Here is an 18192-nt window from a genome sequence, read left to right on the forward strand (position 1 = left end):
TAATGAGCCTCACTGTCTGATGGGTGAACCCTTCTTGGTGAATAAAATCTTCGTTTGTGCAAGTGGGATGACCTCGCAGCAGACGGCACTCCCTTAGGGCGTGACACTCTGCTTCTGGAAATGCGAACAGTTACTTTCTAAATAAGGTGACAGAAGTCAGTCCCTTCTTCCTGATGCATCACTGCTTTGTGGACCTTATTTTATTTACCTTTATGGCAAATCGCTGCACTACATGACTGCGGAGATTGAGGCCTCACTTTTTTTTTTTTTTTTAAAGATTTTATTTATTTATTTGACAGAGAGAGATCACAAGTAGGCAGAGAGGCAGGCAGAGAGAGAGGAAGGGAAGCAGGCTCCCTGCGGAGCAGAGAGCCCGATGCGGGGCTCGATCCCAGGACCCTGAGATCATGACCTGAGCCGAAGGCAACGGCTTAATCCACTGAGCCACCCAGGCGCCCCAGAGGCCTCACTTTTAATGATGTATCCAAAATCACTCCAGAAAAAAAGCAGAACCAATGGAAATAGAATCAGAACCCCTTGAACATGCAGTTACTGTAGATGCATACAAATAAACAATGATCAGAAGTTGAATCTTAGGTCTACTAACTGGTTTTATGTGGAACGTAAGTCATTTTTTTACAAGTATAATTTAAGAGAATATTCTGGACGACTGAGGTATAAAGATTATATTTATTCTGAGTCTAGAGACTTTCTCAACTGTAGAAGTATGGATGGACCTGACTTCAGTGATCCGTATTCATGACTAGGTAGGGTTGCAAAAAATGTCTGCGTGGGGGAGCGCCTTGGTGGCCCAGTGGGTTAAAGCCTCTGCCTTTGGCTCAGGTCATGATCCCAGGGTCCTGAGATCGAGCCCCTTATCGGGCTCTCTGCTCAGCGGAGAGCCTGCTTCCTCCTCTCTCTCTGCCTGCCTCTCTGCCTACTTGTGATCTCTGTCTGTCAAATAAATAGATAAAATCTTTATAAAAAAAAAAGTCTGCATGTCCTCTGATAATTACAGCGTTTAGCTAGAGAGACTGAAGTTAATCAGATCCTCATGTTTGCTATTAATTTTCCTTATAAGTGATAAAATGCTGCCTATAAAAGTTAGTAGGCACATTTTCAGTGTATTCGTATTTTAAAATGAAATAGAGAAAATGAACTTGATTTTGAAAAATCAGGTTTATTTGTAGTAACTCTCTTTAATAACTCTGTATTTTTGCTCTGGGGAACATACAAGAATAGACAACGCTGCTCTAACATTTATTGAAACTGGTGCTTTTTATACTAATGCAAACGGCTAAGACTCTTCTTCCTACCCTAACCATCTCTTCTTGACTAATAAAGAATTCTCACTGCATCGGAACGAAGACTCAGGAGCGCTCAGAGGGCTCTGGGAGGACCGGCCAGAGTCGGTCAGTAGCTTCCCCTCTTCTCAATTAGGGAAGTGGGACAGGAAGTCTCGTTCTGCATATCAGAAGCCAAGTCTACTATTAGAAAAATAAAGAGAGGCGATATAACAAACTGCTTCAAAATACATGCCTGAACGGCGAAGTGGCTTGTACTTTCACGTGCTTCCAGGAGAAATCTTCTTTGGGTTTTAGTCTTCAGGCTCGTACCTGCAGAGAGATGAAAATTCCGTTAAGACCATGAATAACGACGTGACACTCTTTGTCGCTGTCATTGCTCCCCGTGAGCTGACCCACCAGCTCTCCAGCGACGAACCCAGTCACAGTGCATTTTTCACTTAGAATCACTACAGGGGGGAGTCAGAGACTGCCACGGCACCATGAGGGACTCCCCCAGTTGGGGGACGAAGGACCAGGGAAGCGCGAGGCCACCTTCAGACTCTGAGTCTCTGGAGCTGGCATTTAGACCCAAGACAGCTGAGGACAGCAGACTCCGTAATGATCTGAGTCGTCGGATGGTCACAAAGTGCTGATGGAGCGACGCGAAGACAAGGTTAACAGACCCTCCTTCTTTACAGACGGAGTGGATCTGGGATTTACATCCTTGCTCTGTCTCCCCCGGAGCCCTGATTAGGGTAAGAGGGCCACGGAGTTTCCAGAGCAAACCGCGGAGGACAGACATGAGCCCGAGGAGCGGAGCACACATGGGCCAGGAGGACTGGGGTTGAGCTGTGACTGTGGCAGGTGCGCGGCCGCAGGGTCCCCGCTCTGGGCGCTGGGCTCCAGCAACGGCACATGTCCCTCCCCATCCCAGGGCAGGGCGTGGTTAGGGACCCGGTGCTCCACGGCGTGTGGGGCTCTAAGCCAGCCTGGCAAGGGCACCCACTTGCAGGGACCGCGTTCTCTAGCACCTGAACTGTCATTGAGGGTGGGCACAGGACGACCAGGCCTTAGGCTCCTGAGGACATTCCTGAGGAGAAATGAGAAATGCCCAAGGATGCCCTGGAAGCTTGCTGGGTTTCCTTTCTGCTGTCCTGCTTAAAGGAATGCATTGCCAAGGGTAGCCTGGTGTAGCCATGTGTGTGTGTATGTGTGTGTGTGTGCGGGCGCGTGTATGTACGTGTGTCTAAAGTCCCACAGAACCTATACCGAAGCCCTCAAGAGCAGTGCAGATGGCCTGGCCAGACCTCATCCATGCTCCTCAAATGTAGGTTTCTAGACTAAAGGACACCAAGCACCCCCGGCCTGGCCTCTCTGGACACAAACTGAGACATAGTGACGAACACACAGCGATCCGGTGGTGGGACAAAACCAAGAGCCGCACGGGATCAGCAAGGCTTACTTGGCCAGTCTTCGCCTCAGGTCTTTGATTTGGTCATTCTTCTTGGTGAGAATCTCTTTCATGTTTCGGTAAGCTGCTGTTTGTTGGAATTTCTTCTCTAATTCCTGCACAGTGAAAAACGTCGGGCCGTTACTACAAAACGGTGATGTAGAGAAATATCACACCTCATAAACATGTATACTTTTGCTCTAATTTTACTAATACTTTTATATTATTTTTGAATTTCTTTTTAAAATGTACTTACATAAAATTAAGGCTGTGCAAATTTTAAAAATACATTCCTCCCAAGAAAACAGCAACATTGTCAGCATGTAACTAAGGACAATGAGAAATCTGTTTGAAACAGTAAACTAATTCTCAGGTGAAATATGCATGATCTTTCCCCGGCATCCCAACGTGGTATCAGTATTCTAGGAGGAGGATTTTTCATTCAGTTACATTTTAGCTCCCAAATGCTTAAGAGTCTCATCCCTAAATTGAAGAACACAGTTCTTTACCTATTTCATAGAAATTAAAAACAAGGGGTAGAATCCTTTCAAGAGAAGTCAGCCATCCCTGTGCTGGGCTGTACGGGGCCGGGCAACACGGGGGTGCAGGGCTGCTCACATAAGCTATCCGTGGCCGAGTCTCTGACCATTCTAAAGGAAGGAGTGGCGATTTTCTATTATCATAGATATCTTAGTGCCAAACACAGAAGGATCTCAATGCCCAGAAATGATAAATCTCGAACACGTATATAGGCCAATACACTAGCCTCCAGCATGTGTCCCTCGGTGACCCTTGTTCCTTAGCTAGGGAGACACACGCAGACAAACCTGACCTTTTCAGCCATGCTCAGCTGCTCCCGAACCCTGAGTAGGTCGTGCTTGGCGGTCGCCAGATTCTCCTCCAGGGACTTCTGGTTTTCTGTCTTGTCGTTAAGTGTCTTCTGAAACTCACTCTTCAAAGCAGCTACTGTGTTCTCCAAGTCATTCAAGTCTTGGGCTTTTATAAAATCCTATGAAAGATACACGCACTGACATAATTTCATGTTGACATCCCAGTTGGTGACTGTTGTACAACAGTGATTCGGCGTTGTGATAGGAATGTTGTGTGTGTGCGCGTCGGCCCCCAGACCCCCCGGCCCCCCACCAGCCTGGGTAAGCTCCTGCTCCCGGAGGGTCACCGGTGTGCCCAGCTCACCCTCGGCCCCCGTGCACCTGGCGGACACTCAGTGGTCACTCAACTCCAGACATGTAAAATACCATTTACAAATTGCTGGAATTCCAAAGCGGAACAGGAGAGAGGTGCGATCCTAAGTCTAACAAGGTTGTGTGTCCCAGGGTAGGGATGGCAAACACGTTTCATTTTTGAAAAGTCAGGTTAAAAAAAAAAAAAATCCTGGTGAAGAATTTAGAATGATACAGATGGAAAAATAATAAACTTACAGAGTTTATATCAAAAATTTAATAAATCTATGTCTTAGTCACTATTTAAAGTGTAAGAGCCTAATCAATGTTTAATGATTATATGACTTGCTAAATTTATAAGATCTTAAGGATTTGGTTTTTTTTTTGTATTAACGTGACAGGCATGTTTGTCGGCTGGATCTTGTCTTTGACTGGATAAATTTGTAATAGAAAACAGTTGTATTACTAAACAGGAAAATGGTCTGTAATTGCTAAACGTGAAGGAGAAGCAGTATTACCAATAAAATTCCTCACTCGTTTTTGAAATCTGGTCTTTTAAAAAGATTTTACTTCATCACAGCTAGTGATTTTTGCTTTTGCTAAAGTCTGAAAAGTAAAATTGGAACAAAGTCCAAAATGGCTTTAAAACCAAATTTATCATCTAAAAATGTTTGCAACAGTTTTACTTTTGAGACATTAGAAAGCCATTCTGAAGTATGTAGCTCTGTGTTTTATAAATCTGTGGTCCTTTAAATAGCATTGAAAATCATACTTATTTTCCTTTTTTTTTTAGTCATCTAAGAATTATCTTCCTATTTTATTTTTATTATTTTATCTTCCTATTTTAAAAATATCTACAGACGAAATGATGTAACGTCTGAGGTCTGCTTCAAAAAAACATGGTGGGAGGGGAGAAGGAGAGGTAAATGGGGAACCAGACTGGCCAGGCCCTGGTGATCAGTAAAGCCTAGTGACAAGTACCAGGGGTGCATTATCCTAGTCCCTCTACTGTTCTGTGTTCGAATTTTTCCATAAAAAAGTGGAACAAGAGGGATGCCTGGCTGGCTCTGTTGGTTAAGCCTCTGCCTTCGGCTCAGGTCATGATCTCAGGGTCCTGGGATCGAGCCCCACTCAGGCTCCCCGCTCAGTGAGGAGTCTGCTTCTCCCTCTCCCGCTGCTCCTCCCCCAATTTGTGCTCACCGGCTCTCTGACAAATAAATAAAATCTTAAAAAAATAAGAAAAAAAACCTGTTAACGTGTGGGGAGTATTTAGCAGACACTGGCAAGGAAAGTACAACCACGGGAAAAGCCAGAGCCACCCTGCAAAGCCACTTACATGGCCTGGGGACAGGAAGTCTGTTCTAGCATCTGGTGCCGATGGGAAGGCCACGGAGACAGAACTGTGTCTGTGAGAACTTCCCGCAGTGGGAGCGAGCCTCACTGACCCACCGAGACAGGCCTGGAGACCCAGCCCTGCGTTTCAGCGCATCACACGAGCCCCGCCAGACGTGGGGGCATGTGAAGATGCAGACCCCGTAAATTCATTCTCTTTTGTCGTACTCACCGAAGGCCGACTTCACTAATAATGAGTTCTGTATAATAAAACCGAATACACATCCAATGAACTAAAAAGTCTTTCTTTCTTCACTTCCTTTTCCCCCACTGTAATTGGAATGTCAAGGTAAAAGGAGGGAGGAACTTAACAAAACAAAACAAACTTCAGCATATCTGGGGACATGGGGAACATGTGAGCTGTGTCCCTGCCCCGGCGACGCCCCTCACCCCAGCCTTTCCTGGACGGGGGTGTCCCGAGGCAGGACAACAGTGGCACCCTTCTCAGGGAGTGGAAGGGGAGGGCCATAACGAACAGTAACTAAGACTTCTTCTTTTTAAGTAGCTCCATGCCCTTGTGGAGCCCACTGTGCAGCCCAAGGCAAGGCTCAAACTCATGACCCTGAGATCAAGACCTGAGCGAGAGATCAAGAGTCGGACACCCAACCAACTGAGCCACTCAGGCGCCCCTCAACACTTCAGATTAAGTTTGTAACTTTATTCTATTTGAAAAATGTGAAAAAGAAAGCTAAAAGTTATTGCACCTTTAAAAAAAAATTAAAGTATAATTAATACGCAATGCTCGATCATTTTCAGGTGACCAACACGGTGACAGGATTTCTGTGCCGTACACGGGGACCCCCATGATCGGTGCAGTGACCCACGGTCACAAAGTTATTACAGTATTACTGCCTACCTTCAAAACTTCTCTCACCTTTTGATTTCCCTGGTCGAGCTGTAAATCCTGCAGTGCTCTTTCTAGCTTTGACTTCTCATCTAACGCATGGGTTGCCTATAATCAGATTTAAACAACACACATTCAATATTCAGTCCCTAGGCAATGCTTCCAATAATTTTGTCAAAGTACTTCTCAGTTACCTGCATTTCAATGGTCTTCAGCCTTGACTTCAATTTCTCGTTCTCTTCTTGAAGTCTGGAAATTTCCTTTGTGAGTAAATTCAAGGTTTATTATTTTAGCTGTGGTATTTTTAATACTCGAAAGTGTTTCCCCTCAAAATTGAATTGCAAAATTAAGTTTATTTATTTGACAGAGAGAGAGAGAGAGACAGCGTGCGCGCAAGAGCGCGCGCGCGCGTGCACAAGTTGGCAGAGTGGCAGGCAGAGACAGGGAGAAGCAGGCTCCCCGTTGAGCAGGCAGTCCAATGCGGGGCACGATCCCAGGATACTGGGATCATGACCTGAGCCGAAGGCAGCCACTTAACTGACTGAGCCACCCAGGCGCCCCCAAAATTAAGTTGAAATTATAGAACAGCTCGAACACCTGCATGTTCGGTCGCTAGTGCGATCCTCGTCCCACCCAGCCCACTGGCCTCCACACCTGTGCGTCACCTGCGGCTCTAAGCCTCTTCCCCGGTCTCTCAGGCTCCCTTCAGGCCGCTGTCCCCAGCCCCCCCATGCCACCTCTCACTCAGCTGACCCTGCCAGTCCTGGGTCTTTCCCAGCTGACAAAGCCCGCCACAGGCGCTTATCCTAAAACACGGTCTCTGTCAGTGCCACGCTCTGCCCAAGACCCTAGACGCTTCTGCCTGACATGAGGCCACAGGCCTTTGCTCCAAGCAGCTCCGTCACGAGAGACAGCTGTGAGCCCAGTCCTCTGCCTCCCTGAGCTCCAACACACACATCGGCCCCGTCAGAGAGCACGGCACTCTGTGCCAAGTCAGAGCCAAGTCACTCTTCTTTCTGCCTCTCACAGCTGCCCACGCCACCGCCCTGTCGGCCATGCCCCTGTTCTTCCCTCTGACAATTTCATCCGTCTTCAGCCTTCAGCCCAGCTCAGGGACCGCCTCCCCCCAAAGTCTGTCCTCTACTGCTCGTATCCACGTGAACTGTGTCTTCTCAGCCACGCTGGGCACACGGGTAGCAATCCCGCTTCCAGAATATTAATTCTCCCTGCTCAATGAAACTATAAGGTTTCTGAGGACAAAAGACTCAGTATTATACTGCTTTTTATCTAATAACATCTAGCACAATGTTGAGAATACAGGAGCCATGACAAATACTTGTATATTGGTAGTTAGCTTTTATAAACCTCCTAATACAAAACCCCAGCATTGCCGTTGTAGATCATAAACTTCAAATGTCCATCAATAAAACACTGTCCAAAATGCCATGCCCTTCGTGTCACCACAAAACGATGAAATTAGGAGCTGCTTCAGAGTTTCTGGAAGTTGAGTGCCCTCTTCTGGCCCATGGCACCACGAAGCAGAACGACTACAGTGGACTGATGACCCTCAGCGGACCGCGGCCCGAATCCGCCACCTCCTCCCTCAGTTTCTCCACCCTCCAGTTGTGCAGGCCATGAGAGGGCTGAGGGAGAGGGTCTGGCTTTCTTGCCACAAGGACATTACCTTGTTCAGGAGTTCCGTGCTTCCGCCCTCATTAAGTGGAGCGAGTTTGGGCTTCATGGTCTCTATGATGGGCTGACACAAAATACAGAAACCAAACCCAAATCACATGTAATCACTCAACACTTGCACATTCTAAGCGAAAAACAGTGTAAAAACATATCCATGAGGGTGCCAACTCCACAGGGCAGGGCTTTTTGTAGGTTTGGTTCTCTGCTACACCCCAGGGACAAGGACAGTGCCTGCCCCGCAGTGCCCCAAACAGATTAGGGATGCGAGGGAACCCGTCCTCCCCATATCCTTTTAAATAAATTCAGGTGGAAGGGAAAGGAGGGAAGAAAGGCAGGATGGAAGGTGCTGGAAGCCAGAGCAGATACAGATGCCAGCCTCTAGTGACAGGAGTTTTAACACATGGGGGTTGAAACAGACTTCTGCCTGAACCCGCGTTGGGGAAAACGGTCATGTGTGGCTACGCTGCAGGTGAGGAGTAATTTGTCGCAAACACTGCGGCCGTTCAGCGATAGGCATTAAAAACAGGTGAAACCACGTCCTCTGACACAGACATTTCTTAGCCAGAAATATGTTCCAAGGGAATCACTGGGAAATTGTGTTGTACGTGTCTGTTCGTGGGCTCATGTCAGCACCGTTTCTCTTGCTCGGATGCCAGGGAGCGTTTGCGGGGCGCCCACACGACGCCGTGTGAGGTCGTCACTGCAAACGATGACAATGTTTAAAAGGGAAGCAGGTCAAGAGTCACTGTGAGGATTGTGTCCACTTAACAGATGGCGAAAACAGGGCTCAGTGACGGAAGCAACCTGTTCAAGGTCACCCGGCGGGAGAGACAGGGCCAGGACCGATGCCCATGCTGAGCATCACCCAAGTGAAGAGTTTATAGGGCAGGGAGTAGGATGGACTGCAGGGATTCTGTGTGTGTGTGTGTGTGTGTGTGTGTGTGTGTGTGTGAGAGAGAGAGAGAGCGAGTGAGAGCACACACAAGTGAGCAAGAGGAGACTGAAGCAGGTTTCCAGAGTTCCTTCCAAAGTGTTCCTGTTTTTGCCTTAAAATACGAGGCAATCTGTGAGGTTTGTTCTTGAACTGAAGGCTCCTCCTTGATGGTTTTCACTTTCACCCCTGACTGCTCTGTGCAACTTTAGGATGTGAAATCCTGGCTGTTCAGAAATGAACTCAGAATGACCAAAAATTACCTTTTTATTGGAAGACGTAAATTCCGCTTTTTCAAATTCTGCAACTTGTTCCAATAATTCTCTTGAAGATAAAAACAAATATGAAAAAAAAAAAGTTCATTTAGACTAGATCGGGACCACACACCCAGAAGAATAAAATCACTGCTCCCGATCTACTACAACACGGCAGGAGGACAGAGCACCATGAAGGAAACTTTACCATATCCAAAATAGTTACTAATGGCCGGGAATCCAAACCACATGGACCGAACTGGAATATTCCAGCATCCTGCACCTAAGAGACCACTCGGTGACCAGATGCTTCGCTGCTGCTCCCCGCAGACTTTCTCACACGCTGGTCTTAGGAAGCCGCAAAGGGGTTTGCTAACTTTTGAGATCCTGCCTGGGCCCCTCCTACCCTAACTGCAGGTACGGACGTGAGTACCTGTTTTCAAGTTCAGAGATGTCGGTCTGTAGCTTGAGGTACCACTTCTCAGCCTGGGAGAAGAGCTGCCGCAGGAGCAGGACGTTGGTGTGGGCTGTGTTGATGAGCTCAGACTCCACCTCGCTGTAGACCACAGCCTGCAGCCCGCTCAGGACCTCGGAGACCTCATCTACGGTGAAGGTCTCCTCCACCAGCCTGAAAAACAGCCACAGTCCCAGGCTTCAGAAGAAACAACCCAGACTGTTTACAAAATACAACAAAACTAAGAAACCCACATTCACGTCATCTGAAGGGTTCAAGGGTTATAGTAAAAATCTCTCCGGGAGCGATCTTCTTTCTTAATAAGACATACTAAAAATAATTCAAGCTCAGTTCATTTTCTTCTAAGCTCGGGTAATCTTTGAGGTCTACTTAAATGATCACGCAGTGGATGAGCACATCCTCTAATACGAGGTCCATGCTCGCAAACAGGCCTCCAAACATTTACGTTTTTCAGTTTGAAATTTTTTCTACTTCAATCTGGGTTAAAATTAGTCTTAGCCCATGTAGTAGTTTCAAAAGTCACCAGGAAGGTGTTGTTTCTCTTTTCTTTCTATTATTTGTTCAGCATTTCAGTAATTGTAGGAACTACTCACGTGAGAGTAAACGACTGCAAGAAAATCAGTGGTCATTACATGCTGCTTCTCTTAGCATTTGGGCCCCAATGAAAAAGAAACCGACTTCTCTGAGTTAAAGCTCCTCTGAGAATGACAATTACCATATGATTTCACTCATATGGGGAATTTAAGAAACAAAACAGAGGATCCCAGTGGAAGAGAGGAAAAAAGAAAACAAGATGGAATCAGAGAGGGAGACAAACTATAATGGACTCTTAACCACAGGAAACAAACTGAGGGTTGCTGGAGGGGTGAGGGAGGGGGTAACTGGGTGATGGGGATTAAGGAGGGCTCACGATGTAATGACCACTGGGCGTTATATGCAACTGATGAATCACTGACCTCTACCTCTGAAACTAATAATACAATATGTTAATTAATTGAATTAAAAAAAAAAAAAGCTCCTCTGAGCACTGACCATTCATCACATCACCAGTGGCATTAAACCTACTCTTGCACAGACAGTATTTGGGTTGGGAGGAAGTTCAGAGTCCAGAGTGCTAACCATTACACTATGGAACCTGGGAGAGAAGTTCAGAGCCATTTTCTTCAATCCCCTCACTTTGCAGACGGGAACGCAGGCTCGGAGATGGTATGCCGCTGGTCCTGCGGGCAGTGGGGTGACTCAGCCCCACAATCATTTCCAGCAATCTCAGTTAACATGCCTGACAGCTGAATCCTGACAAAGCGTCTGCACATGGCTCCTACTTCCAAGGGAAGTTCAACAGTAAGAGGGCCTCTCCCCTCCCCGCCCATCCCCACCAAGTCCCACCCCACCCTGCCCTGCCCCCGGTTCTGACTCGCTCCCAGCCGCTCAGGGAATAAGGAGCAAGGCCGCCAGCCCCAGTTTTTCTTCCTCACTTCCAAAAGGACATGATGAAGACAGGGGCCACAAAGTCTTATCAGAGTTCTACCCAAGTGAACAGTATTTGAGTTACCATTCTTCAGCATTTCATTTAGCCAGAGTTTAACCAGTCTAAAAAAAACCAAAACTTTAACTATTTTTGATGAAAGTCCTTATTCAATATATTAACAATCTTCCTATATTCTTTAATGGAACATACCAAATCTGCTTAAACCTTTTTTTTTTGGCAACCCAAGTTCATAACTATGAACAATTAAGGTACTCAATGTATAAAGTGAGTACTGAAGTACTTTTTCTGGCTCATAGCTGGGCCAGGGAACCTGCTGCTTTCATCAGCAGGGGTTAGGAAACCACCCGACCAGATGCTATTCGGTAATGGCCTAGAGCTGACACTGTCTGTTACCAAGTGCGGAGCATGGCTTTGTGGCACTCAGCACTCACGTGGAGGCCTTGTGCATTTCCACCTCATCGGACATTTAACTGTGCCAAAGTCTGACCCCCAAGTAGTCGGATGTCTCTTTATTACGCAGTCCTTTTCTTTCGTTGAGTCCCCTATTTTTGTCTAGATCAAACATGCATTTTCTACGGACTTCATTATATTCCATGACAGGTTCAACCCGACTAGTTATCGTCTACTAACAATTTCTGTTAGTTAATGGTTTTTCAGGGTTTTCTGCTGTTTTCCCCCTTCTAATTCTTCAATATGAACTACGTAGGCCTTTTCTTGCTGTCATGGCTTATGGCTCTAATCCTTTCATTAATAACTCCGGTAATTAAAGTTCTGGGATCTTTAATACAGCAAGGCGATCACTAACCTACATGCATTTCACTACTTCCTGAGGGCTCTTCTGAAACTTTGCAATCTCATAATTATCACGGGTGTATGTCTAGTAATAGATTCCTCCCACCACAACCCACTTTCTTGAATTTCACACATCCACAAGGCGTGGTGTAGCTACTCTCAGTGAGTAACTGATCACGGTAATCCCAGCCACAGTCTGTATGAGCTCCATTACAGCATCCCCACTACGGTTCCCAGAAAGGATCCAGGTCTCCCTCTGGGTTTCCTTAAAGTCTTCGGATACCTGCTCTCCTTGAGGTCTTGGAAGCAGGAATCTACAGTTTTGAGTCTCAGGCCTCTCTTTGAACGAGCAAAACGCATGTAATTGATAACTTCATTTTGATGGTGCTCGTTTAGGCCCAACTCTGCCTAAAAGAGAGAGAAGTAATCGTTAGTGTTGAAGATGTGACGAAGGAACCAACAATGAAAATATACAAGACATCCAGGTGTAGCGATTGCTACATGTCCACCAAATTTTGTTCTTCCCTTCTTCCTGGGTAAATGGCTGCCCAACTAAATGATGATTCCCGGCTCTTCCCGCAGCCAGGTCTGGCCACGTGACTACTGGTCAGTAATGGATGTGAGCAGAAGAGACATGGGCCATCTTCAAAGCCTGAGCCTTATGATGTGGGCATGTCTTTGTCACACCTATTTCTCTGGAGGGTTCGGGCAGATAGCAGGATGAAAGAGACTGGCATTCCTGATTTTGTGGAGCAGCACTGACCTACAGACCTCAGATGACGAGTGAGATGGTTGTTAAGTGAGCAAAATACACTTCTGCATTCTTTAAGCCACTATTTTTGGTTTTGGTGATTTTTTTTTAATATCTACTACACCAACTTAATCTTATCCTAGCTAATAGAGCTTTAAAAAATGTATTTGGTTTGGGGCGCCTGGGTGGCTCAGTGGTTTAGGTCTCTGCCTTCAGCTCAGGTCATGATCTCACGGTCCTGGGATCGAGCCCCGCATCGGGCTCTCTGCTCAGTGGGAAGCCTGTTTCTCCCTCTCTCTCTCCCTGCCTCTCTGCCTACTTGTGATCTCTCTCTCTGTCAAATAAATAGATAAAATATTAAAAAAATGTATTTGGTTTTGAAACAGACAGTTATTGGGTCTTTATTTCAAACCGAAAGAGAGCTTGACAACTATGAGCTAGAGATCAATCAAGTTTTCATTTTATAGCTATACTGAAAAGAAAAGGACGTCATGCCATTGAACATCTAATGCAGGGACTAAATGAGTCAGCAATGATCTTTATTTTAGGAATAATGATCTATCATTTATCATAGCCTTCCTACGGGAGACTAAGATCTAACTTCCAAGCTTTTTTCAGGTTTGTCACTATGGACACACAGGGTTGGGATGCCTCCAACACCAAGGCTAACCATCAGGCATAATCTCCTTCAACTCCCAAGTCGCTCATGGTGGCCCTTCTGCAGCCACACACCTCCTCTCTGAAGACTTGATTTCCTTAGGACATATGTCTCTAAAGGCCAGGACCCTGCCAACCCTGTTCGCTGAGGTAACCCCATCCCCAGTACTAAGCACATTGCCTCCAAGCAATGTGTCAACAGATGAACTTAAAAGCGTTCTTCCTTTTGAAGGTCACTTCTTCATCAGGCCTTAATTGGTTCTATTTCAGACTCCTGGAGGACTTGATTAACCAATTATTTTCCCCTCTCAACATTCTGTAGGTTTCTTCTTCCTTCAGACAATGGGGAAGGCTATATATATAAACTTTATTCATGCTTAAAAAAAAAAAACCCGGCAAACCTTAGAATCCCTATAGCTACTCTTGCATTTCTCCATGCCCTTTCTACTGTTGCTATCCCCTAGTCCTTAAACCCATATGCTGCTCAAATTGCTTTTGTAAAGCTCACTAGCAACTTCTTTTATTTTTATGATCACCTGGGAGCTTTTATTTATTTTTTAATTTGAGTACAGCTGACCCACAATGTTAAATTCATTTCACTGCTGATGTATTTCAGTGGCCCAATTCAATGGTGCCCCAACTCTGGTTTCGGTCCTTTTTCTGAACACTGTGCACTGCTCTAAGTAGGGTTGCTATTTAAGCTGACATTCTATATCCGCTGGAAGGATGAATGCATACATTTTAGCACACGGGACAACTAGCCTCTGCTGAACATGTCAAAACAAAAGAAGAATCACTCGTGTCCTGGGCTGCCAAGGGGACGGTGTGGGCTCTTAATGTCGCTCTCACACCTGAAAGCCAGATTCCATCACGTTCTCCCTCCTCAAGTCGTTATCATACATAACTGCTCATGCCGCCAAATGGTGTGCCTGCCTATGTCTTTAAAAACTTGGGGAGTTTTAGGAACAGAGAAGCCTGCCCTGTGCCTTCTGCAGGAGGCCGTTCCCTCCAGCTCCTTCGAGGTGTGACCTGGGCCACTTGTCCCAGGCGGGAGCTAGGAAGGATGCGGCGCCACGCGACGAAGAGAGGCTGCTCGTATGCAGGAGGGGCTGCGGCCGAGATCAACTGAACTCTGGGGACCAGCCGGGAGGCCCCTGAGCGGGCTCACGCAGCCACGCCCTCCCTCGGCCCGGCTCGGCATCTCCTCCGTGCGCTGTGGCTCCCGGCCGGCTACTCACCATGGCGGCGGCGAGAGTCGCAGCCCAGAGGAGCCGGAGAGGTCAGGCGGAGCCCCGCCAAGCCCCTGGTCGCCGCGGGTGGTTGGGCCACAGAAGATGCGGAGGGAGGGCAACTTGTTTAGAAGCCTCCGGTTGCTAATGGGAACGGAGGCACGTGACCCGAAGTGCTGCACTTTTATTGGCCGTCATGATCACGCGACAGGAAGTATAGTGTAACCGGCCAATTGCCGCATGCGCACTGGTTTCCAGAGCCGGAAGTCCCACCTATCTGCGCCACGCCGACTTTGGGAGATGTAAGCGGAGTGGAGAGGCCGCCTGGATCCTCACGTTCAGGCGTGCTCTGGAGCGTCGGAGTTTGGGACCCCGGAAAGGCTGTCCCTTCTTTTCCGGGCTTGGTGACGACGCCGGTTGAGGCTTGAAGGGCTGACCTCTCCGACTTTTTAGTGGTCTCAGGGGGCCTGGGCGTGGGTGGCTGGACTGCTTGCTCTCCAGGGCCGGCAGCTCCTGCTCTGCCTGGTGCCACCATAGAGTTTTGAATGGCTGTTTTTCCCCCCTCTTATAGTTTTGCTTTATCCTTAAAAATTAAACGCGAGGGGTGCCTGGATGGCTCAGCCATTAAGCATCTGCCTTTGGCTCAGGTCATCATCCCAGGACTCAGCCCCAAATCGGGCTCCCTGCTCAGTGGGAAGCCTGCTTCTCCCTCTTCCATTACCCCTGCCAGTGTTCCCTCTCTTGCTGTGTCTTTCTCTGTCGAATAAATAGGTAAATAAATCTTAAAAACAAAATTAAATGCGAGTGGGTGAAAGAGCAGTGAATTTCAAGTTATTATGCCTAGAATCATCAGGGAAGCTTGTGGAACAAATGCTTCCTGGGCCTCACCCCTCCAGAAATTCTGAATCAGGAAGTCTAGCTTGGGACTTTGGAATCTGCAGTTTTTATCACACACCAGGAGGGATAGGGAACACTATTTAAGAAACACTGTCCTGGGGCGCCTGGGTGGCTCAGTGGGTTAAGTCGCTGCCTTCTGCTCAGGTCATGGTCTCAGGGTCCTGGGATCGAGTCCCGCATCAGGCTCTCTGCTCAGCAGGGAGCCTGCTTCCCTCTCTCTCTGCCTGCCTCTCTATCTACTTGTGATCTCTCTCTGTCAAATAAATAAATAAAATATTAAAAAAAAAAAAAAACACTGTCCTAAGTCATCAGGGAAATGCAAATCAAACCACAATGAGATAACACCTTACACCTGTCAGAGTGGCGAGACTCAAATAAGTGTTGGGGAAGATGTGGAGAAAGAGAACCCTCGTGCACTCCGGGTGAGAACATAAATTGGTAAAGCCACAGGAAGAAACAGTATGGAAGTTACTCAAAAGTTAAAAACAGAACTATATGAGCCAGTAATTCCACTACTGGGTATTTACCCAAAGAAAACGAAAGCACTGAGAAAGACACATGCACTCCTCTGTTTACTGCAGTGTTGTACAACAGTCAAGATACAGAAGCGACCCAATGTCCACCAAAGATGAATGGATAAAGAAGATGTGTACGGGGCGCCTGGGTGGCTCAGTGGGTTAAAGCCTCTGCCTTTGGCTCAGATCATGATCCCAGGGTCCTGGGATCGAGCCCCGCATTGGGCTCTCTGCTCGGCAGGGAGCCTGATTCCTCCTCTCTCTCTTTCTGCGCGCCTCTCTGCCTACTTGTGATTTCTCTCTGTCAAATAAATAAAATCTTAAAAAGATGTTTATGTGCACGCACGCGCACACACACACACACAATGTGGAATATTATGCAACCATAAAAATAAGATTTTGCTACTTGGGACAACATGGATAGACTTAGAGGTATTATGTATGCTGAGTGAAATAAGCCACAAAAGAAAGACAAATATTGCATGTTATTACTCGTATGTGGAATTAGGGGGCAAAAATTCTAACTCATAGAAACAGAATAGAAAGGTGATTGCCAGGGGCTTGGAGTGGGGGAAATAAGATGCTGGCAAAAAGGTACAATCTTTCATTTATAAAATGAGTAAGTTCTGAGGATCTCATGTATGATGTGATTGTAGATGATAACACTGTATTGGATAATTAAAATTCCTTGGGAGAAGAGGTTAAGTGTTCTCATAAATTTAAAAAAAGTAAAAATGTGAGGTGATGAGGAAATGGCCAACTTAATGAACTCAAAGAGGGGAATCCTTTTACAATGTATTTCTTAGAATTTCTTTTTTAAAAGATTTTATTTATTTATTTGAGAGACAGTGAGAAAGAGCATGATAGAGGAGAAGGTCAGAGGGAGAAGCAGACTTCCCATGGGGCAGGGAGCCCGATGTGGGACTCGATCCCAGGACTCCAGGATCATGACCTGAGCTGAAGGCCGTCGCCTAACCAACCGAGCCACCCAGGCGCCCCGTATTTCTTAAAATTTTCTTTGTCAATTTTATACAAAAAGAAAAGCAGAAGGGAAGGAGGGAAGAAGGAAGGAGATTGTCCTAGAAGAGGCAAATGTGCAGGGTGAAACATTATTGCAAGTGCCAGGGGCTTGGGACTGGGTGGGTGAAAGCCATCGAGTGGGCGTTTCAGCAGGCTCAGAAGCATGAGCCAGACACACTGAGGAGGGAATGAATAAGCTAAAAAGTGAGCTTGGCATGACAGGAAATAATAAAGGAAGGAGCAAATAGGAAATAAATGGGAAATAAATAGGAAGGAGCACAGAGTGGGGAGCTTCCTGAGACTCCGGGAGACTTAAAACTCAGGAGAAGCTATCTGGCATGAGTTAGTCCCGACTCGGAAATAGATAAACCAACTTAGATCACGCTTTTGGCTTTGTGTTGATTTTGGCCACTACACAGTGCTACTTAAAGAGGGTCACAACTGGGACCTAAAAGTCTAGAAAGGACTTCACAGTCCCAGTTCTGCCTGATTCATTAATGGATGGGGAGATTGAGAGCCACGGCCACGTGTCCAGGTCCTTGGAGGGCTAGGCGAAGGCATCTGAAGTTGGAACGTGGGATGAAACTAGTTTTCAGGAGAAAAACCAGAAAGTAGGTGTGAAGTCTTCTGGTATGGGGGACATTAAATCATATTCTGGTTTTGAGAATTTCATTTTTCTTTTCGTTTCTTGCCACCTTCCTTTACGCACCAGGCTTAGGAGTTGTCCCAAGACGCAAGTTTGGTGCATTAAAAAATAAACTTGAAACTTCCATTGCTAGAACAAAGTGGGAGCAGCTATATCCTATGGAATGTACGAAGGGATGGTGTCTTTAGAAAAAGAGGCACGACAATGAACACAGGTGTATTGAATTAAATGGGCAATACGGTACAGTGGAAATAATAAAAATGGGTAAGTTTCAATTCAGACAAACTAAGAGCTAGGAGGAAACAGTAATTCCCGATGCAGAAAGACAGCTCAGAGAAGTAAAGGGCCTTGCCCAGTAGGTGAGAGAGTGGAGTCAGGTCTAGAATCCAAATCTCATGATCACTGGTGAGAGTTTCTCAACCATTTGATCCTACCCAAATATAGGTGCCCTGGCTTTCTCTTTCAGTTTTAGCACCACTCCTGTGAACGTGGGGCACCTTAACTTCTGTTTGGGGGAGCTTATGGGTGTCCCATGGCTGTTGAAAAGCAGGGGACAAAGGTGTAGATTTCCCATTTGTGTAAGGCTTGGAGAAGTCTTGGGGCACAGTCAGGAATCCTTCACTTAAATGATTAAGGGTTGTTATACATGCAGTTACCCATGGAAGGACCTGGAAGTTCCTTGGAAGGTCCT

General features: G+C 46.6%; 1 protein-coding gene across 1 annotated transcript; it reads right to left on the reverse strand.

Annotated features, from left to right (window-relative positions):
- Positions 1-476: 476 nt before the first annotated feature.
- On the reverse strand, positions 477-14546 carry LZTFL1 (leucine zipper transcription factor like 1). Its single transcript, XM_045989873.1, has 10 exons — positions 14433-14546; positions 12070-12194; positions 9464-9658; positions 9040-9100; positions 7838-7909; positions 6348-6413; positions 6184-6261; positions 3569-3745; positions 2749-2852; positions 477-1616 (listed from the first exon to the last, which is right to left on the reverse strand). Exons 1-10 carry the CDS (start codon positions 14433-14435, stop codon positions 1598-1600), a joined length of 900 nt encoding a protein of 299 aa, XP_045845829.1. The 5' UTR covers positions 14436-14546; the 3' UTR covers positions 477-1597.
- Positions 14547-18192: the final 3646 nt, after the last annotated feature.

Source organism: Meles meles, chromosome 20, assembly GCF_922984935.1.
Source record: "Meles meles chromosome 20, mMelMel3.1 paternal haplotype, whole genome shotgun sequence".
NCBI classification, from domain to species: domain Eukaryota; kingdom Metazoa; phylum Chordata; class Mammalia; order Carnivora; family Mustelidae; genus Meles; species Meles meles.